The sequence below is a fragment of the Eschrichtius robustus genome, chromosome 1 (genome assembly GCF_028021215.1).
Source record: "Eschrichtius robustus isolate mEscRob2 chromosome 1, mEscRob2.pri, whole genome shotgun sequence".
In the NCBI taxonomy this organism is placed as follows: Eukaryota; Metazoa; Chordata; class Mammalia; order Artiodactyla; family Eschrichtiidae; genus Eschrichtius; species Eschrichtius robustus.
Genome location: NC_090824.1, coordinates 158,614,227 through 158,637,025, shown reverse-complemented (window position 1 = coordinate 158,637,025; position 22,799 = coordinate 158,614,227). Strand labels below are relative to the sequence as shown.

General features: G+C 40.0%; 1 protein-coding gene across 10 annotated transcripts in view; it reads right to left on the bottom strand.

Moving 5' to 3' along the window:
- The window catches only part of AKAP13 (A-kinase anchoring protein 13), a 342,139-nt gene that overhangs the window by 237,241 nt on the left and 82,099 nt on the right, over positions 1–22,799 (bottom strand). For 9 of the 10 annotated variants that reach the window (XM_068557256.1, XM_068557275.1, XM_068557264.1 and 6 more), the window contains exon 1: positions 9,274–9,286. In XM_068557256.1, coding sequence (XP_068413357.1) covers positions 9,274–9,275 — 2 coding nt within the window. In that variant the 5' untranslated portion in view covers positions 9,276–9,286. Of the gene's footprint in view, positions 1–9,273; positions 9,318–22,799 lie in introns of those variants that run through there. The other variant, XM_068557294.1, reaches the window with a different exon arrangement.

Genomic DNA, 22,799 nt, shown 5'->3' with positions numbered 1-22,799 from the left:
TTTTTCTTTTATCACCTGATAGCATTCCCCAGCCCCTATCCTTTCTGGGAAAAGTCTACGCTTTTTTTTTTTCATTGGGGCATGGTTGTTTTACAATGTTGTGTTAGTTTCTACTGTACAGCGAAGTGAAGTAGAGTTCCCTGGAAAAGTCTATGCTTTTATCTTGATAGTGAGAACGGCTCTAGAGCCAGAGGGTACATGTACTATGTCCATAAAAATTATTAGCAGCCACGTGGTTTGCTGCATGTTGTTTACTGTAAACAAGTGGCTCAGACCATAAGTCCCATAATGGCTAGAGATAATAGTTCAGGACTCAAGAGATATAGGCACTATGTCTAGCATGCCTTTCCAATTCGCTAAATGACTAGGTAGGCTAGTTATTTCACAGAATACATCTCCGGAATAAAATCAGATACTCTAGGCTACACTTTGCAGGGTTGCTGTACATATCTCCTTACAATTGTAAGGAAGTTACATATGCACAATAAAGACATCGTTATCACATTTATTTCCTTGTTAGCAATGCTTTTAATCACAAAGATGACATCACTGACTATTCAGGACTCACACAAGGTAAACTTAATCAATAATGAAATTTGGGAAACAAATGAGCATCTTTATATTTTTTAATGAGCAACTTTTAAAAGGCAGTTGTTCTGTCAAAAAGAAGCAAAGTGTGCTACAAAATAACTGGCTAACTGGCCTATACTCTTCCAAAATGTCGGTATCATGAAAGACAAAGAGAAGCAAAGGAACTGTTCCTGATTAAGAGATTAAAGAGACTGTAAATAAATACAGTGTGTAATCCTGGATTAAATCCTGAACTGGGGAGAAGAGGGCAGGAGGATGCTATAAAGGGCATTACTGGGATGATCCGAGAAATTTGGATATGGACTTACGTTACCTAAGAGTATTACATCAATGTTACAATTCCTGTTTTTGTTAATTGTACTGTGTTTCTGAAAGAGAATGCCCCAGTTCTTAAGAAATCTATCCTGAAATATTTAAGGAGAATAGGGTATGATGCCTGGGAAAAGCAACTTTCAAACAGTTCAAAACATATATGTAATACAGAAAATGATAAGCAAATCACATTTAGGTCACACCTAAATGTTAATAAAAGATAAGTAAAGGTGAAGTTGCATTCTTCTAACTTTTCTATAAATGTGAACTTATTTCAAATAAAACATTTAAAAAATTTAAAAACTTGGGTTACTTATTTTAAAAAGGACTTTATATGTGCAAGTCTCTATCACATTAAGTGGGATGAGATTTGCGTGTTTTATGTAACAATTACGGACAGCAACTGTGCATGTCAGCTTGGTATACAGAAGAAAGACAACGGGTTTGAGAGTCACCATTTTTGGGTAAAGCCCTAACTTTTGCATATACTAAATGAACCATCTTGAGCTCTTGTTTCCTCAAGTATTATGAGGGTAAGAATGAAGCTTCCTCCACCCTCTCAAGGTTGCTGTGAGAACCAAATGATACAATGTATGCAAATGTGCGTTTTAAACCAGGAGGTAGTATATGAACATGAACTCTTGTTTTTAAGGAGTTGTCATCCAGAAAGGTTACAGGTGATGCAAATGAGTGTGACACCAGTAGGTGAAGCATTCACGGAAAACCAGAAAACGAAAGGACTACTATGAAATCCTATCATACACCGTTCATTCAGGTTCACAAATGGACTAAGAGCAAGTTTTGAAAATACATTTTTTTCTCCCCAGAAGCAATTCAACCATGAAAGAATATAAAAACTAAGCAGAAAGTTTTAATTACACTGTCCTTTAATAAATGAGAGCCAAATCTGCTTTAAAACGTTCCTCCATTCAAGAAAATCCAATTTACGTCTAAAACACGGATCTTAAAGATGACTACAGAGTCCTAAAACTATTTTTCCTCAGATGGATAGACAGTCCAAAATACTACACTTAAACTGCCTGAGAATCCAGTCTGCCCAGGGCCCACAGCTCCACATTAGGATTAATCCAATATCCCTAAGAGGCCTGACCTGACCCCGAGCCACCGAAGGCTCTGAAGTTCAGAGTACACTCAGAGGTGGGTGCTGTGCTGGGCTTCAGAAGTGACGAAAGGCAGGCCCTAGGGAGGTCACCCAATGGTCTGCGAAGTGCTTCAAGATCAGGCTTTTCCCTGTCTCCTCCCTGAATCTCCAACCTCATCCAGGAGAGGACGCACCCCGCCCCTTCTGCACTCTGAATCCCAGCTGCCGTTTTTTTCTGTTCCCCACACGTATCAAGCCTAGCCCTCACTTTAGAGCTCTGCACTTGTTCCCTTGGGCTAGAACACTGTGCCAGGAGATATCTGCATGTGGCTGGCTCCTTCTGGTCATTCAGGTCTCAGCTTAACTGGCCTGCCCCTCAGAGGCCTTCCCCGACCACCCAGCCTAAAACAGCCTCTACTCAGGCACAATCACATCACATCCTATTGTTTTATTTACTTTCATTAAACTGTTCTTCCTGATGTTTTCTCGTTTATGATTATCTGTCTTCTCCTCACTATAATACAAGTACCATAAGAGCAGGGACCCTTGCATTCTGTTCATGGCTAAGTTTCCAGCATCCAAAAAGGGGTTTGCACAAAGCAGACACCTGAATGAAAGAATTCCCCAGCTCCAGCTCAAAATTCACTTCCAGTACTAATGTGTGATTGAAATTTAAGAACTCCAGGAATAAAAAGTCAAAAGACTCACATGCAACCCAGATTTCTCGAACTCCTTCCTCCTCTCTTGATTCAGCTTTGCCTTCTCTGCCATAGTCCATTATCCTAATTCCATCCACTCTTATCCGCTCAAAGAACTCATCTATTCTCAGAGTCAAAAGTACCAATTTCTTAAAGATGACTCAAACTCTCTCTAGTTCAAAACCAACTTTCTTACTCCACAGCTCCAAGCCCACATCTCCCGCTGTAATCAGGACATCAATAGCCCTTCAACATGTCTAAAGAACAAAGTCATCGTCACCTTCCTTCTTTTCCACATCTGGCAATGGCATCAGCTGTCATTCCCACTCAAGTTCTCAATCAACTATCATTCAATTCTTTTTCAGTCCCCACATCTAATAAAGTGTGTAGTCCTACTGCTTCTCTTAAATATTTCTTGCATCTGCCACCGCCTCTCCATTTTTACTGCCACTAGACAACCTAGGCCCTCCCCACCCAGAGGGACACTACGAAAGCTGTCAATGTTTTTACCACTGCCACCCAAAGGTCCTGCAACTGCGATTCTCACACATGCACCTGGCAGTAATCAACATTTTTGTAGAGGCTGAGGGAAACACCTGACCTGGTAATGTGACTAGCCTGCCTAACACAAAGGCTGTACTTGTGGAATCGCAGAGCTGACAGGCGAGGAGACCAAGGCACAGCCAGGTCACACTGCTGGCAGCCGAAGTTCCAGGTTCCGCGTGCTCCACTGTGAACAGTTCACAAAAATAACTCGCTACAATAGCTTCATTTAAACACTCAACAGTACTGCCACCTGTACAGTATGGGACATTTCTTACATTTTAACTATTGCAGCTTACTGTGGACACATTTTTATTCAAAGACTGGTTAAGATGATTATTTGGAATATTTGGAATCCAGCCTATTTTTCTTAACTTTCAGGTAAAAGTTCTTCTCAGGACCCAGTGTTTTTCCTTATTAACTAGCAGTTTTCTCTCTTCTGTTGATGACATGTACCCCTAGCATATCTCAAATATACACTAAAAGAAAAACTTCAACACGCTCCATTCTTTTCCTTAGTACTTCTTTCTCTAGGTGCAGAGAATTGACCCCCTTACCAATGGACTGTCCTGTACAGTTACAGTAGTCCCCCCATCCTCAGGGGGTACATTCACCCCCAGTGGACGCCTGAAACCGTGGACAGTACTAACCCCATATATATTTTTTCCTATACACACACACCTGTGATAAAGTTTAATTTGTAAATTAGGCACAGTAAAGAGATGAACAACAATAACTAATAACAAAATAGAACAATAACAATTATACACTGTAAAGTGACGTGAATGTGGTCTCTCCTGCCCTCTCTCTCAGAATATCTTATCGTACAAATTTAATGCCTTTTCCATCTTAACAAAAGAACTTCTCATTGCAGTGGCTTCTCTTGTCGCGGAGCACGGGCTCTAGGCACGTGGGCTTCAGTAGTTGTGGCACGCGGGCTCAGTAGTTGTGGCTCATGGGCTCTAGAGCACAGGCTCAGTAGTTGTGGCGCACGGGCTTAGTTGCTCCGCGGCACGTGGGATCTTCCCGGACCAGGGCTCGAATCCGTGTCCCCTGCATTGGCAGGCGGATTCTTAACCACTGCATCACCAGGGAAACTGCCTGTAACTTTTGCAGTTTGAAGTGCGAAAGCAAAACCAGCATGAATCTGTTTTTCCTTCCTCACAATTTCATGGATAGAAGACTCATTCTTACCATAGATCTTAGCAACCTCAGCAAACGAATTTTCTTCTTTCATTATTAAGTCAAGAACCTTCACCTTTTCACTTAAGGAAGCACTTCATGGCTTCTCTTTGGCATGTCTGAATTGCCAGCATCACTATTCTTGCGCTTTGGGGCCATTATTAAGTAAAATAAGGGTCACTTGAACACAGCACTGAGATACTGCGACAGTTGATCTGATAACCCAGACGGATACTAAGTGTCTAGCAGGCAGGACACACTGGACAAAGGGATGATTTAAATATGTCCCCTACAGGACGGAGCAGGATGGTGTGAGATTCCACCATGCTACTCGGAACAGTGCACAATTTAAAATTTATGCGTTGTGGGACTTCCCTGGCGGTCCAGTGGTTTAAGACTCCACGCTTCCACTGCAGGGGGCACGGGCTCGTCCCTGGTCAGGGAACTAAGATCCTGCATGCTGCATAGCATGGCCAAAAATAAATAAATAAAATAAAATTTATGAATTGTTTATTTCTGCAATTTTCCATGTAATACTATCAGTCCATGGTGACTGCAGGTAACTGAAACCACAGAAAGCGAAACCGTGAATAAGGGAGAAACTGCTACACTTTTCTTCACCCAAACAGTGTAAATCCCTGAGACTTGGCTTAGTTCACTGAAAATGGAGTACACTGTCCCTCTTTAAAAAGGGATAACCAATTGCCTCAATAAGTATTACTGCTGATCGACATACTTGAGATCTGAAATTTAAAATAGTCCTCCCCAGTACAGCCTGCCCAACTTCACTAAACACATAAATCACATATAAAGCACTACTTTATTAAGTATATGATGTCTAAGAACCTTGCTTCCCTAACAGAACGAAGCTTTCTTAAGCTTCATAAGCTTTACAGTGGCTTCTATGACTAAGCCCAGAAAATACAGATTTAAATCACAATTTACCATCATCAATGAGCTGTGTGACCTTATCACAGTGTCTTCAGAACTCATTTCCTCATCTCTAAAACAGAGAGGTTGAAGCAGATATCATCTGAAGTCTCTATTAACTCTAAAGTTCTCAAATTCCATGATGGCAAGCTCAGAAAACTTCTAACTTACCTCTCTGCCTCTACTCTCTCCTTCTAAATTACCCAGCACACTACCACCAATTAATTTTCCCAAACTACTACTGTATTAGCTTCCTATTGTTGTTACAACAAATTACCACAAACTCAGAGGCTTAAAAGAACACAAATTTTATTACCTTACAGTTCTGAAGGTCAGAGGTCTGAATGACTTTCACGGGGCTAAAATAAAGATGTCTGTGTTCCTTCTAGAGGCTCTGAGGAAAAACTGTTCCCTTGCTTTTCCCAGCTTTTAGAGGTGGCATTCCTTGGCTCATGGACCCCTTCCTCCTTTTTCAAAGCCAGCAGTGTGGCATCTACAAATCTCTCTGACTCCCTCTCTCACTTACAGGAATCTTTATGATTACACTGGGCTACCCATATAATTAAAGGATAATCTCCAGTTTCAAGATCCTCAGCTGAATGAAATCTGTGAAGTCCCTTCTGCCATGTGAGATAAACATTCACAGGTTCTGGGGATTAAGACATAGACTCACTTGAGGAACCATTATTCTGCCTACCACAACTACGTAGTTATATCAGCCCCCTGATCAAACACTTTCAATGGCCAAAAAAGCAGACAGAGACATCAGAAGAAAACTACAGAATATATATTTTATACATAGACACAAAAATCCTCAACAAAATACTAGCAAACCAAATCTAGCAGCACACAAAAAGGACTATACACCATGACCAAATGAGATTAATCCCAGGAATGCAAGGTTGGTGTAACATTCAAAAAGCAATCAATGTAATTCAATAATGGAATGAAAGAAAAAACCCACACGATCATCTCAATAGACAGAGAAAACGTTCAACAAAATCCAACACTTTTTCATGATAAAAATACTCAAATTAGGAACAGAAGGGAACTTCCTCAACCTGATAAAGGCATCTATGAAAACCCACAGCTAGCAACATCATACTAATCTTTTTTATTTTTTTAATTTTATTGATTTATTTATTTATTTATTTATTTATTATTTATGGCTGTGTTGGGTCTTCGTCTCTGTGCGAGGGCCCTCTCTAGTTGCGGCAAGCGGGGGTCACTCTTCATCACGGTGCATGGGCCTCTCACTATCGCGGCCTCTCCCGTTGCGGAGCACAGGCTCCAGACGCGCAGGCTCAGCAATTGCGGCTCACGGGCCCAGCTGTTCCGCGGCATGCGGGATCCTCCCAGACCAGGGCTCGAACCCGTGCCCCCTGCACTGGCAGGCAGACTCTCAACCACTGCGCCACCAGGGAAGCCCCATACTAATCTTAATGGTGAAAGACTGGATGCTTTCCCTTTAATACCAAAAACAAGACAAGGATGTCTGCTCTCACCACTTTTACTCAACTCTGCATTGGAGGTTCTACTCAGGGCAACTAGGCAAGAAAAAGAAATAAAATAAAAAGATTGGAAAGGAAAAAAACTATTTTCATCATCTTGGATGTAGAAAATCCTAAGGAATCCACTAAAAAAGTACTAGCTAATAAACAAGTTCAGCAAGGTTGCAGATTAAAAGATCAATGCACAAAAATCAGTTGTGTTTATACACTAGCAATGAGCAACCTAAAAATGAAATTAAGAAAATATCATTCACAATAGCATCAAAAAGGATAAAATACTTAGGAATAAAATTCACAAAAATGAAAGGCATGTACACTGAAAACTACCGATATAAATCACTGCTGAAAGAAAGTGACCTAATGAAGGATGACCTAAATGAAAGGAACAGAATTGAGTGTCCAGAAGTAATTCCTTACATTTATAATCAATTGATTTTCAACAAAGGTGCCCAAGAAAATTCAACCGGGAAAGAATAAAATTGGATGACTACCAAAAAAATTGCTGTTCACAGCAGCATTATTCATAATAGCCAAAAAGTGGAAACAGCCTAAATGCCCACAAGCTGAGGAGTGGGTAAATAAAATGCAGTAGGCCCATATAATGGACTATTAGTTGTTAATAAAAAGGAACAAAGTACTTATACTTGCTCTGACATATACCTTATATACATGACGCTAAATGAAAGAAACCAGTCATAAAAGGCCAGGTATTGTATGACTCCCTTTATATGCAATTTCCAGAACAGCTAAAACCCATAAAGACAGAAAGTAGATAGTGGGTGCCACGGGCTGGAGGAGGGGGAACTGATGAGTGGCTGCTAAAGGGTGCGGAGTTTCTTTTGGGGTGATAAAAATGTTCTGAAGTTAAGATTACACAACTGTGAATATACTAAAAACCATAAATGAGTGGATTTTATGGTGTGTGAATTTTATCTCAATAAAGTTGTTCGAGACTCCGCCAGTGGTGCAGTGGTTAAGACTCCACGCTCCCAATGCCCGGGTTCGATCCCTGGTCAGGGAACTAGATCCCACGTGCACGCCACAAGTGAGAGTTCTCATGCCGCAACTAAGACCCGGCGCAACCAAGTGAATAAGCAAATATAAATATTTAAAAAAAAAAAAAAAAAAAAAAAGGACTTTAAAAAACAAACCAAAATATAAAGTTGTTTTCTTAAGTCCAAGGTATTCAATTCATGTGCAAACCCACTGGTGAACATAATAAATTGTCTCCAAGTAGTCTGGAGAGAAAATAAGAACATAAAATATCTTCTAAGAACACATATATTTTCCTTTGTATGTTACATTTAACATAGAGATAAGCTATGGAGCATGATCACATGACTGCTCTATGATAGAAAGGTATATGGCTTTTATTAACACGGCATGGTTAAAAATAAATACATAAAATGAACAGCCTGGTTAAACACCAGTAAAAGCTCCCCAGCGGTCACAAAATAAACTCCGCACACCTTCTTGTGTGCTTTCACAACTAAGTGTCACCCACCTCTCCAGACTTATCTCCCATCACCGCCAACACAAATTCAGCAGGGCCAGACTTTCCACTACCATCCTTCCCCGCTCACTGAACAACATGCTCACTGCCACTCATCCCTCTACCATCTGGTCTGTGCCTTGAACAAATTCTGAGGATTTTTCAGCCAACGAAATGATCCTTCATCTTCAAGACCTGACTGAAGTCCTGTCCCATCAAATAAGTTTTTTTCACCTCTCCAGACCATACCAACCCCAAACCCTCCAGCCTCTCACAAGTCTAACTATCCATACCTCTAAGCCAGCTCCTCATCAAACAGGCACTTTTCACCACTCTGATTCAGACAATTCACTCTAACAACAGTTTTTAAAAAAACAAACACACACACACACCTACAATTTACTTTTTCCAGCCTCGATTCATTCATTTATCCATTTCATCTTGTAATTCCCTCACTTTAGGGAGATGATATATCAGCTTTCACCCAGATTCTTAAAGTAAATAGCACTTTTGCCAATGAAAGAGTGCCACCTAGTTGTGGCACAGGGTATAACTGACCATGGCAGTAGGAAGCTCTACATGCTACTTTTACAGAAATGCACTGTACATAAAAATAAGGCGGAGTATCGTTTGGCAGGGCAATGCAATTGTTTTATACACACATCTTATCACCCCGATCAGTCTACCTCACAAGTCTTACGGGCATTCTCTTTGTTCTCCGCTCAGTATCATGCATTATTAGTCACTTAACATTTACTAAATCAAATTCAATTTCTGAAGTGTATTATGCCAATAAATTCATGTGTAGATGGTTAAAAATTCCTTTGATAATCACATGAGAGCATTTTTTGAGTTTACATAAGAATTAAACAGCAAAAATAAGTATAGAATGAAATCTTGCGATTTACTCACATATAATGGAGCTTGTTGTGGATTAAGTTTCATGACCCAGGACACTGAAACAGAAAAGGGAGAAATAAATGAGAATAAAATTAAAAGTTACCGTCAAAAATTTAAAACCCTCCAAAAGTCCTAGATGTCAAGCAAGGTTACAAAAGCACAATCACAAGTCTGAGATTACTGGATGCCCAGCTTTCCTTAGAGGTTTGGGGAGGCAAGAAGGTCAAAGATTGCAGAATGCCTTGTAGCCCAGATTCCATCTTTTCAAGTGGGGAGAAAGATTTTCTGATTGAAAAATAAAGACAAAAGGCTTCACTGTCATAGAAGAAGTTTCAACAACAAACCAACAGGATATTAAAATCAGTTACCAAAGCACGAACAGCGTGTGTGCAGTTATACTTTTACATAATCCCCCAAACTCACATGATGCTACCTAACCAGGGATTCCCCCCAGTCTCACTGGGGCGCTTAGGGTAGGAGGGATCGGCAGACCACTAGAGAGCCCTCTTCCTCTCAGCCCTCCTCTCAGAGAAGGGGGGCTACTGCTGGCCTCCAACAACGAGAAGTTGTCACTTTCCTCAAAATTAATAGCTGGATTCCCTGTGGTTACCTGCACTAAATGAATTCTCACAAAAATCTTAGGAAGAACTTTAGAGGAGACTTCCAGCATTACATAATACATTTGTGAATACTGAGAATAGCATGTTCTTAAAAGTTTAACTTGGTAATTTGACCAGGATTTCCTCTAAGCCAAAATGATCATCGTCCAGTATTGTGTACTTCAGAAGGGCAGGTCTTTTGCCAAATACAATGAATTTGAGAATAAGCTGATCCCATCTTCACAAGAGTCAGAGAAGCAGACCCAAGTGATTTCATTATAATCAACTTTAAGTGTCTTACCCATGATAGGGGACTGGATTAAATTATTATCCAGCAATATAAAAAACAACAGTACAGGAATGTCATTCATACATGCAAAAAAAAAATTAAATTCCCATATGTGGTATTATACCAGACCAGATCACAAAAGCGTAACAATTAATTGAAATCCCAACAGCATAAACTGGAGGTTATCCAAGACCAGATTTTAGAATAAAAAGCAATGCCTTAGCAACCGTGCATTAACTCCAAGACCAGAATCCTCTCAATATTAAAATTCTCACAAACCTGCCAGTTTGGTCAGGCTGTGTGTGTCTGAGGATCAAGGCTCACCCAAAAAAAACAGGTAACACACACCTGTGGAAAAAAAATATCTATAACCAGGCACCTAAGCACAATCACCTCCAACCAGCAGGCCATGGGTTTCACTGTGTTCTGCTGGAAGACATGCTCACAGCCAGGGAGCCCCCGCAGTGACTGACCACCTCCCTGCCTGCCCCGTTCATCCTCTGGTCTACCTGCCACACACACACATTGTAAGAGACTTCCCGGCTCAGGTCACTCTTTCCTTCTGCCAGCCTTCATTTAATGATTTTGCACCCATAGGTGCTAAAAATCACCTGCAAAAATCCACACTGAAAACCAAGCTTGAGAAATGTAGCAATAACCAACGCTTTTGGTAGAAAAATAGAGATTTCCTGCCCATCAGATGCAAATAGCAAGCATAAATAAAAAAAAGAAAGACTGAAGATTGAGTACTTTCTCAACGCATTAAATATCCATTTAATTTAAAATTAAGCTCACTGTGCTCACTGGTCTTTTAATCAGCTTTCCAGGTCCTATTCAGACTTACCTGGGACAAAAGACTAAAAGAACCTATAAATTTATGAACCAATTTGCCTTAATAACTTCTGAAGTGTTCCTGTCATCCCAAGCAGAAGAAATATCAGTGGAAACCAAAACAGGAATTAACACTTTGTAATCCATAAGGTTTAGAGAAATCCACAGAGACAAACTAGTGACTTAACAGCCCTCTGATGCGTCTTGATTTGCCAAAAAACCTAGAATGACGTGTATAAGGACCACAAACATCAACTTATCTGATGTTCCCACTGCATTTGACGAAAGATCTGGTGAAACTCACTTGGCTCTAAGGGCTGATGCCATCTGAACTGTCTGCAATCATGAACTTGCCAAAACTTATTTCAAAGCCAAACCCATACAAGTTATTCTGATATGAGGATTAAAGAGGGATGACAAAGTGTCTGTCCATTCACACTGGTCAAATGGGCAGGTCATTGTTGTGTTGGCAACACAGCCGTCGAAAGAATAAACCTGTCAGAAGTCATCGAGGTAATGACCCCAGAAGCATCGGATTGGTAAATTCAGATTGCCTTTAGGCTTCTTCAATGCTGACATACCAGGGGAAAGCGAGGACTAACATTTATAGAGCTTTATATCTAATGTAATTTTTAATCCCCATAAAAAGATATTATTTTCTCCCATTTCATTGGGAGGGCAAAGTTCTTTCAATGATTAAATTATTTAATATCAACATCAAGAGGTGGGAGAACCCAGATTCAAACCCCGTCTGATGCCACAAATTGACTTGCCCTACGTCTAGCCCTCATTCTACAAGCAATACAGACTGTCTTTGACTTTGTTAATTCAACTGTCACTGGGCGTCTCCAATGTGCCAGGCACCGTCGTACTCAAGGCACTGAGAGCACAGAAGCTTCACAGAGCTTATCCTAGGAGTAACACAGATAAATAAAGCATTAAAATAAACAGTTTTCAGATAATGATTAGTGAGTGCTATTGAGAAAAATAAAACAGAGAAGAGGGAACAGGAAATGAATAAGATACAGTTTTAAATATGGTGCTGAGAGAAGGCCTCTGTGAGGTGACTTTTACCCAAAAAATGAAAGAGATTAAGAAAGCTAGTAATACAGATAATAGATGAAAGACCCTCAAACCGGTCCTAAAACTGAGAACTCAGAGTTCTGATGCTAAACCATCGAAAACTTGCTACGTATAATCCCTCAACTTATTTCACACATTTAAACAGACTTACTTTACTTACTTTAGAACTGTGTTGTAAAAAAGGAGCATATTATAGGAAGGCAGTCTTTTGGGTCAAAGTAAATGCACTTAAATATCAACGTATACACCAAGACCAATTTGGAGATCACTGGACTCTTTGCTTTGCCAACAGACTTTTTATCAAGCTTTCCCAAATGGAAAATTAAGGAAATGCACTATGTCCATCCAATCATTTCATCAAGGAATTTTAAGAGAGAAAACCCTAGAATTTCTTCCATACCCAATAACTAACTAGTGAGTGACCTTGCACAAGTTCACAAGTTTACTGGGCTGCTTCCATGTAACACAAGCACAACATGTGACAGACACAGTGGGACAGTAAAGGCTGCATGCCATTTGAAAGAGACCATGAAGAAAAGGAACTATCAAAACTCAAAGATTTAAATGATGTGATTTTAAGTACGTTCACCAACTCTGCCGCTCAGTAGTAACCTGCTACAGTTCCGAGGAGTCATAAATTCAGGGGGTGTGAAATAATTACAAGCACAGTAATTAAGTATTTTTATTCTTCCCACATTTTGCATTTTATTTCAAAATGCTCAAAGGAAAACCAAATTTAATAGCTTGCTATTGTATAAATGTCACACGTTCACTTTATGTCAAAACAAGACTCAACCAATTTTAATGCAACTCTCTCAATTATATAAATCTACACACTCCCACAACACCCCCATGCAAGAAGTCTCAGGGTACTGCTGATTATGATTAGACTTTGTGCTGATCCCTTCTTGCACTTTAACATAAACTATCACCATAGGGTGCAATGCACAAACCATCATCAGAATGTACACCAGCTTTGTATGAACATTAACAGTAGCAAAAGTTTTGGAATATTTTGCAATTCACTCTACCTGAAAATGACTGTGTAGAAACTCAGTCACTATACAGGATCACAGAGAAACTCAAGCGAGAAGTGATACGCCCGTTTGATTAGTTTGGGGGAAGTAAAGGACAGAAAGCGCTTCCACCAACCAATGTGCCTGAGCAAACGAATGCAAAACCTTAGAAGCTACAAAGAAAAAAAAAAAAATTTACACACCTAAATAAAACTTGGTGTCCACAACAGGTGTCAGCAAACATTTTTGTAAAGAGCCAGATGGTAAATATTTTAGGCTTTGCAGGTCATATGGTCTCTGCTGCAATATATAAATGACTTGGGTGGGGCCATGTTCCAATAAAACTTTATTTACAAAAAGAGGAAGAAGGCTAGATTCAGCCAGTAGGCCACAGAATGCCAACTCCTGGTCGAAAACTAAAAAAATACCTCTTAATAATCCAAAGGAGCACTATGTCCTCACTCAACAGTTTTATATGTCTCAAAGAATATTTTCATCTAAAAAAACACTTCTCAATACAAGAAAGGCATAGGGTGTGGCACAATATTCTCTAGATGAGAAATCAGATTAAATGGGTAGGCATCCAAGTTCTTTACTAATGAACTGTATGAGCAAGTCACTTAACTTGTCTGAATCTCAGTCTCCTTACGTGTAGGAAGGGCATAATAACTGCTGCCTATATTATGGAGTTGGTGTAAGAATCAAAAGCAAGTGCCAAGTACTAATGTAGAATATGTCTCCAGTGTATATACTGTGTGAATAGAGTGAGATGCCAAACAGTACGCATAGTATCCTCTTTTTGTGTAAGAAAGGGGGAAATAAGAATATATATCCATGTTTGCTAGTATCTGCATAAAGAAACACTGGAAGGATACATTAGAAACTAATAAAACTGGATATGAAAGGTGAGGGTCACACGGTAGAAGAGGATGTGGGTGGGAGAACGACTTCTTAATAAATCTTTTTATATTGAATTGAAAAAAAAAAAAGTGCCAAGTAAAGCACTTAAGCACACTTGCCAGGCACAGAGTAGAAGCCACTGTTCCTTCTTCCTGGCAGAGTTTCTGGGTCTCAGTGGAGACTACCACATAAAATACTTTGAAAAGTATAAATGGTTAAATGAAAGGCTTCAGGTAGCAAGAGATGCATTTCTGTCTTAAAACACGTTGGTGGGTAAAGTAGAATTGCAAAATATAACAAAATAACCATAGAAAAGGATCTGGAGGAACAAATACCAAAATGTTAAATGTATGTATTTCTGGGGATTACAGGGACTTTTCATTCCTAAATTACGTTTCTGAATTATAACTATTTAAACAATGAACAGGTATTACTTTTGCAATCAGAAAGGAAACATTACACACAGCACATCTGGTTTAAATCCCCGGTCATTCAGTGTATCGCAACTGACCTAGAAATGAGTAAAAAGACGTTTTTTTTTTTTCCTAAATGAAAACACTGAATAAATCTACAATCTTTACTAAAGGTCCCTAGAGCTAATAAAAGCAAAGCAATTAAAACAAGAATGTCTGCAGCCATATGTTTGTAAACTTAAACCAAACTCACTATTCTTTAGCCACAGCCACATAGTACACTAAACAAGCCTTTAACAGGTGCTCCACCCTTAACGAAATGCCCAAGGGGAGGTGGCGGGAGGGGGAAGAGAATCACAGGGCCCCCTCAACACCGTATCACGTAATTATACTGCAGACTGCAAACTCTCTTGAACCTGTGAGCGTGGAGATCTCAGCCCATTTCCTAAGGACCAGCTGTCCGTCTCGGACAAACCTATCACTTCAATTGGTTTTTGCGAATGATTTTTGTCATCCACAACAGGAAAGCTTCTAAATCCACAAAAAAGATGTGCAGCCCCCAGTCTCATTAGGAGGAGGACAGCTGTTTGGGACACAGCCAAGTGTAAACAGAGTATTTTTACCTGCAGGGTACTTCCATGGCAAAATGTGCTTCAAATGAATTTCCCTGGCCAGAGACCCTGCTAAGACTGGGCTACAGTAAATCCTTCGAAACCCACAAACATTTGGGGTGAGGGTTAACATGGAAATGACAATGCATACTCTGGATTCTTGCAAAACAGTCAACATTCAGGTCTTCCTCAAGGAAAATAACAAGATCCAAAGACTCCTTCCTTCATTCCTAAGGAGTCTGGGCTGGTGGCTATAAACATGTTATGAACTGGTTGAGGGTGGGAGCCAGGAATTCTGAACAATAGAAAAAGAAGCACAGTACAAAGAGCAGACAGACTCTTCCTGGGGAGGATGTCAAGTTATACAAAAAATATAGAATACTACATGTACGAAACACATTTCCTGAATTAGGGACTGAGGAAATCTTACAGAAGCCTCATAAATGTCCAAGTTCTTCTGTTTAAAAAGATGCACTGATTAATAACTGAGCAGTCTGCTCTAAGCAGTGATTCTCAAATCTTAGTGCACATGAGCATCCACTGGAGCCTTCTTAAATAATGCCGACTCTTGCCCGGTCCCCTCCCCCCACTTCTACCATCAGAGCCCAAATCAGAAGACCAAACCTTGTGATGTTTTTGCTTTGAAATCATGGCCCACACTTTTGGAAACAATGGTGTTGAGATCCATAACACGTGTCTGATTCTCTCACGGCACAGTAAGCCTTGCTCTGTCCCACTGTCTCATGACACAGTACTTACTACACACCAAGAAAAAAGCAAAGCACTAGTCGGAATTGGGGTGAGATGGGAAGAGGGGCCTATGGCAGGTAGTCAGGACATGAAAAGAATGAAGAATCTAACAAAGTGCAATACTTACAGTAAAACAAAAGGATTCAGCAAACTCAGACAAAAACCCAAACAACAAAACACTAACACCCACATTCACTCATTTAATTTCTTCTTTATCAGTGCTGGATTACCCAATAGGCAGAATGATCCTGAACTTAGGGCAAACATACACACGCAAAGTAATTCTCGTGGAACAAAAAAATCAGAACTCTTTCCACGATAATTAACTAATTAAAATAATTAAGAAATTAAACTTAATTTTAAAACTCTGACTTTCTTACACTCATCTTAGAGCTTGCTCTAAAATTCATATGGGAGAGTACACCATAGTCTTTTTAGAGCTTAAGGCCTCCTTTTCTTTATATATGTATATAATTTCTGCCTGGCACATAAAGACTCAATAATGGGAGATAATCTCATATTTCTGAGCCCTTAGAATATTCCATGTACAGCTAGATGCTGAGCTTTAGGGATAAACACCACATGGCCGGTACCAATTTCATAAGTGACACATATTAAGTAACCAGGTAATTTATAGTACAATACGATTAAGTGCAATAATAAAAATTTTACAAGGATCAGGAAGGAGCTATAAACTCTCTAGAAGGTGGAGGCCCAGACACAGCTTACTGGAAGAGGCCAACCCTGAGGCAATTTTCACCAAGTGGACATAGAAGTGTAGTGCAGAAAAAACTGCATAACCACAGACAAGACAGCACAGTAAGTTCTTAAGAACAATACAGAAGAAATGAGAAGTGCAAGCAGGGGATGATGGGAGAAGTCAGGAGAGGCACTCATGTAAATTCACATGCCTCAAAGCTGCTCGGCCTCAGAAGCCAAGGAAGGAAGACAGAGAAAATATACAAACCAGTGGACACAGCTCTAGCCTAAAGAAATTATGGTCATACAATGGCACTGGCATCAACAAATCTCTGCTTTGTTTTTTCTTCTTCATTTTCTTTTCTTTCCTTTCTTTGTCATCCCTCTTTTTTAAAGCTCAGCTCAAATGTCGGATCATACACAACTGCAGGTTCAAAGATTCATTAAAAAGTTTCACTGGAAGGTAATCATGTAGCCTAAACTCAAACCCAGACAGAGCAAGTATCTGTTGCGGGTTACAACCAGTAAGGCCAGGCCAGAACCTCACCATGGCTTTCCTGAGGTGCAGCAAGCAAAGGCTGGCTTCCCAATCAATTTCCACAGGCCCTGGGATCCTCATCCCAAACCCTAGGCAAATCCTATCAGCCATGGAACTCTATAAACGCGGCCTCAGAAGCAGCCCACATTACCCTCCTTCCCCAAGTAGGAATCACTGCCAGTCTACCTGCCTCTGCTTGTAGACGTGAGTGCCAGGGCCTTATCACCTTGAGAAAATCTCTCCATGCTCCATTTGCACCTCTGACTCAACCTTCCTAAAATGCTTCTTTCATTCTGCAGCTTCCTCTCTGCCTACATAGTAGTATGCAATCACTTAGCAAGGTTCTTTGGGGGCACCAACCTCTTTTCTTTAGGAAGTTCTAGGCAATAGCACTAAGATCTGCCTTGCTTCAAGAAAGGGAGGGAAAAGCCTAAAAATAAGATGTGATCACAGTTTTGGGAACAGATTTAACCCATCTTAGTTCTTCTAAAGGTGGAGCCCTGCACCCTAGGGCTCATAAGCCCAGATGCTGCATCCACAGACACACACGGGCAGCTTGGGACTGGCAGTTGCCAACAGAGAGATTAATAAGCTCACTACATTTCCTCTGCAAAATATTCCATATCATATTTATTTTACACCAACTCTCTATAAGCCACTTTGATAATAATGAAGATACTAAAGGAACAGATGACTGCACAGTGCCCATCTAGATTGGGGAATCAACCTTCTAGCATTTAAGAATTCTTGGCCGCGGGGGCGTGGGGGGGGGGTGGGGGGAGGCAGGTCCGAGAGGGAGGGGATATATGTGTACATGTAGTTGATTCACTTCATTGTACAGCAGAAACTAACACAACATTGTAAAGCAACTATACCCCAATTAAAAAAAAAAAGAAAAAAACAGAATTCTTTAGCAACCCCTCAAAAAAGAATGCAAGGATAAAAATGAGAATGGCAATATAATTCAGAGAAGGAGACAGACAGACGTGGATTTGAGTTGTTAACTCTTGCACTTCTGGCTGCATACCCTGGACAAGTTATTTAACTGCCAGGCTTTATTCTCATGTGTAAAATGGGGGAAAATAAGAATAAAAGATGTGTGTAAAATGTTTATACAGTACTAAGCAACAAGAAAATACTCAATAAATTAAGTTCCTGTTCTTATTGCCTGGTATGAGTTATGTGATTAGCCATTTCAGCACTCACCTCGCATCACATTCAACTACTCTACCATCCTAATCACTGCTGATGTGTAATTCTAAATAAAGGGCATTGATGAGGGAAATGGGGACCCCAACAGATACAGTGCTCTACTAAATATGCCCTTTATCTTTGGTGAACTCTCTCTCAGAGGCCATCCAGGCTCCCCCACTACCCCTTCTGATGTCTCTGCATAGTGTTCAGTGCATTATCTACGCAGCCTTATTTAGCACTCCTCTCCCCTACCCCATACCCTCCCTTCCACTCAGCTCCTACACACACCATCGGCATGCACCATGCTCAGTCCAGTCCTCACTCCTTTGCTCAAGATAATGCCTTCCACCTTGCTGATAAGCTAATCTATACAATCAGCAGTAAGTCACACACTGCGTTTTATTTCTCTTTTATTTCTGTGCTTACCTTTTCCCCTTAACTTGTTTATCCTAGCCCACCACACCCGTATTATGTCTTCTGTAGCACTCCTCCACACCACTACTGCTCCTGTCACAGCATCTGGCATAGTACTGAGCACCCAATAAATACTAAAGAAATACCTGATTGACATGAACATCAGAGACAGAAATTAATCAGCTTTTCCACACCATTTGTTGGTAAAGGATCCACAGCTGTAAGAACAAAAATCAATCTTACCAAAATATCTAAGGTCAGTCTAGTCCCAGAAGGCTTACCTAGTAGCTTATTTAAGAAATCCAGCCTGGATCAATTTGCTTGATTGGCCAGAGAGGTAACAGAGACCAGAGTGGGGGAATTCAGCATCATTTAACTGGACAACAACCTCAAAGTAAAGGGGAGGGCAAAGAGCTGCTTCACACCATACTTAGGCTCTTGCATGATGACTGGTACTTCAGGGAAGAGGAACACTTGCACATGTTATTTCAATCCTCTTTTGGTGTTTAACACAGGCTTGCGGTTTCCGGCAAAAATAGTTTCTGCTGCTTTGCAGAGACCTATATAGAGAACAAAACTCCAAATGGCTATTCCACAGGTGAGAATTTTGCCGCCAGCTGTATCCTGTTATCCAAAGGAAACGGAACTGTAAGCTGCCAGGAAGGTCCAGATACAGGAGAGCAAGACCATAAATTCAGTAAGTGCTGACAATCTTATCCCTATGGTAATAAGTATAAACTTTAAATTTAGAAAAATTCACACACAGCTGGGTTTTATGTAAATTAACCTCAGCAGGGGTTAAGAGAGACATCCTGTAAAGAGACTGCCAAATTCAAGCCTTATACTTCCTTCATCCCCCCCCAACCTCTATTATCCAAAAAGCAAGCAATCCAATGAGCTAAACCAATTATAAACTATTTGGAAAGACTAAATATAGGCAAGTGGGCGCTCACACAAATGTAGACATTACTGAGCTGGATGACCTAACCTGGACAAATCCCAAGGCCTGGAGTGGCTACTTGGTTAGAAATTATTTCACAGTGACACACAGCCCACCTTCTTGGTCACATTACATGACAAAAGCACTATCACATCATTCCCACAAGTGGCAGGCAGAAGAGGTATTAGAAACAGATGTTAGGAATGTCAATGTTAGCTTTTAAATTGTTAAAATGGTTCTCGTATCTCGAGGATAAATATTGCCTTCAATGTTGTTCTCCAGTAGTGTGTCTTTAAATTAACATTTTGAGAACAATGGTATTTGAAAACATGAGAGGTGGCTTTTGTTTTTTTTAAACGATCTCAAAATCGGAGGGAAAGTTTTAAACAACAAAGACTTCAAGTAAAAGAAATTTGTATATTTCATAATTAAATGAAAATTCTAAAAAGTCAAAGAAACTCCAGTATTTTCAGCAGCCCGCTATTAGAGTTTTTTGGGTTTTTAAAAAATACTTATTTATTTTGGCTGCACCGGGTCTTAGTTGTGGCACGTGGGATCTTCGTTGCTGCATGCGGGATCTTCTAGTTGCAGCATGCGGACTTCTTAGTTGTGGCAGACGGACTTCTCAGTTGAGGCATGCATGCGGGATCTAATTCCCTAACCAGGAATCGAACCCAGGCCCCCTGCACTGGGAGCGCATAGTCCCACTGAACCACCAGGGAAGTCCCTGCTAGGATTTTTTCAAATATTACTTTATTAACTTCTTAAGTGAAAATTTTCCTTTTTAAAGGAGATCTTCTATTCATAAAGCATCCCTGGCCTGAGTTATCCGTTAGGGAGTCATTTTGTTTTTATATCATACAATGAGCAGAGAGTATTTTTTAAAATTACTGATAAACTTAGTTTAGGTGGAAACAACTAGTCCAGTCAACTAAAAGCACACAAAAATCATCACCCCTACATCTAACAATCTAGATGCCATATAGAACCATAACAAACTATAGAACCTGTGATAACGTGATTAGCAGTTTTAGCAGAGAATTTAGCCACTTAAAGACTAAAATGTATCCGTGTTCTGACATAACAGAACTGTTTCTCACCTTCTCACTATATGGGAAAGGTCTCCCTCAGTAATCTCTCCCCCAAGTCACACTGAAGGGGAGTCTAAAGGAAACACTCTGCACTCATAGCGTCCACGGTAGGGGAGGAAGTGCCTATGCATTTTGAAAATGGTGATTTGTAAGAGTTGTGGCTAATTCTGTTTGGATGTTAATAAAGACAATTCACTTTCAATCAGGACATACAGCTTCACAAAACAAACACAAGTGTTTGACAACAATGAAGTAAAGAACTGGTAAGATTATATCTCAACTGAGTCGAAAATCAACTACAACATGTTCTGCAAATTCTGCTAACTTGATCAGTTCATTGAAAAATGGTTTAAAAATAATGATTCAAAAGGCAGCTTACCATCAAATTATTAAAAGGTTATTGCCCGGCTAAATTTGGGTGATAGTACACTTGTTCTGGATTTAGAAATAACAGAGTTACGAGAAGCTTTAGAGGTTATTCCCTGAATTTCAAATTTTCTGAATTCCTCTTAATAGGAAACTCTTAGAGGATCACATATATTAATTCTCCATTTCTTATTCTATCAGTTATTAATTTCCCCATTTGAACTAAGTTAAAACATAAGATCGTTGCTTTAAAACATTTAGCATTTCTAGCTATGTGTGAGTAGATAAGTGGCACATAACAGAAATGCATAATGATGAATTGTTTCAAGTAAATGTGGAAACAGACAATATTACTATGCACATGAAACTTCAAATATTTAATATATTTAGAATATACAAAAAAAAAAGCTACAGAAAGTCAGGCATCTGCTACACAATACGCTTTCCTTTAAAATTACAATATTTCAAAATACAAAAAATATATATAGGTGTTTCATAAAATAAATGTTATCAAAGAATGACCCAAGTGCTAATAATTTGGTCATAATGAACACTTCAGTTGGCTACTTTTTTCTGAAAATCTTTACAATCAAAAAGTAAACTGGAACTTATTTGCAAAGCAGAAATAGAGTCACATATGTAGAGAACAAATTTATGGCTACCAAGGGGAGAAGTGGGGGATTGGGATGAACTGGGAGACTGGGACTGACATATATACACTACTATGCATAAAAAAGATAACTAATGAGAACCTACTGAATAGCACATAGAACCCTACTCAATGCTCTGTGGTGACCTAAATGGGAAGGAAATCTAAAAAAGGGAGTGGATATATGTATACGTATGACTGATTCACTTTGCTGTATAGCAAGAAACTAACACAACATTGTAAAGCAGCTATACTTCAATAAAAATTAATTAAAAATTAAAAAAAGTTTTTTTAAGTAAATTAATTTAGGGGAAAAGAGTAAAGATTTCCAGGCGTACTGTCCCCAAAATAAAACTGTTGCTTTGCAGGTTTTGTTAACTGGGAATGAGGGTGGGACTGAAGAACAGGTACCTGTACATGTGTCTTCCAAGAGCCCAGGCTGTCCAGAAAGCAATTCGATGCGGAAGGGATGACGAAGAGAAGATGTAAAGGATGCAAACAAAGGTATGTGAAAGGCAGCAAGAGGAAATAATTCAATTCAGCAAGTATTTGCGTGTGTACTCTAGACAGAGACTGCAGATAGAACAGCAAACTATAAATAGTCCAAATAAACTCTCCTGAGAGCTCTGTGATCTTGGCTTTCTGATTCTCCACATAAATTAAACAGGTCCCACAGAGATCCCACCCCCACTGCAGCAACAGTTGGTTCAGTGCTGGATTAGTCACAGTTAGAAAACAGCCAGAACTCAGACTGCGCCGAAAGAATGAAAAGCCACGGTTGCTCCTAAGATCTGAGGTGGGAGATAGAAGAGGCAACACCTTCAACGTGCCCCGCCAACTGATGAATGGATGAACTGCTCTGACCAGAGTAAGAGGACCACCCGGAGGAGGGCACTGAAGTCTGAGCCCTTGCCAGCTGTAAGACCTTCCTCCTCTGTATGAAGCAGCTGGTAATCACGGGCCTCTGAGAACCACTGTGGGTCAATCAAAAGTGGGCAGCTCTTCGGTACAGTAATGACACAGAGTAGATAGATGTTCTATACACTTTGTCTTTCACTGGCACAAACCCAGCCAGGCAAACCTGACTTGGGACAACCAACAAGAAAAAAACAGTAATGCAAGATGGAAAAGACTGGGAAACAGAATCCTTACTCC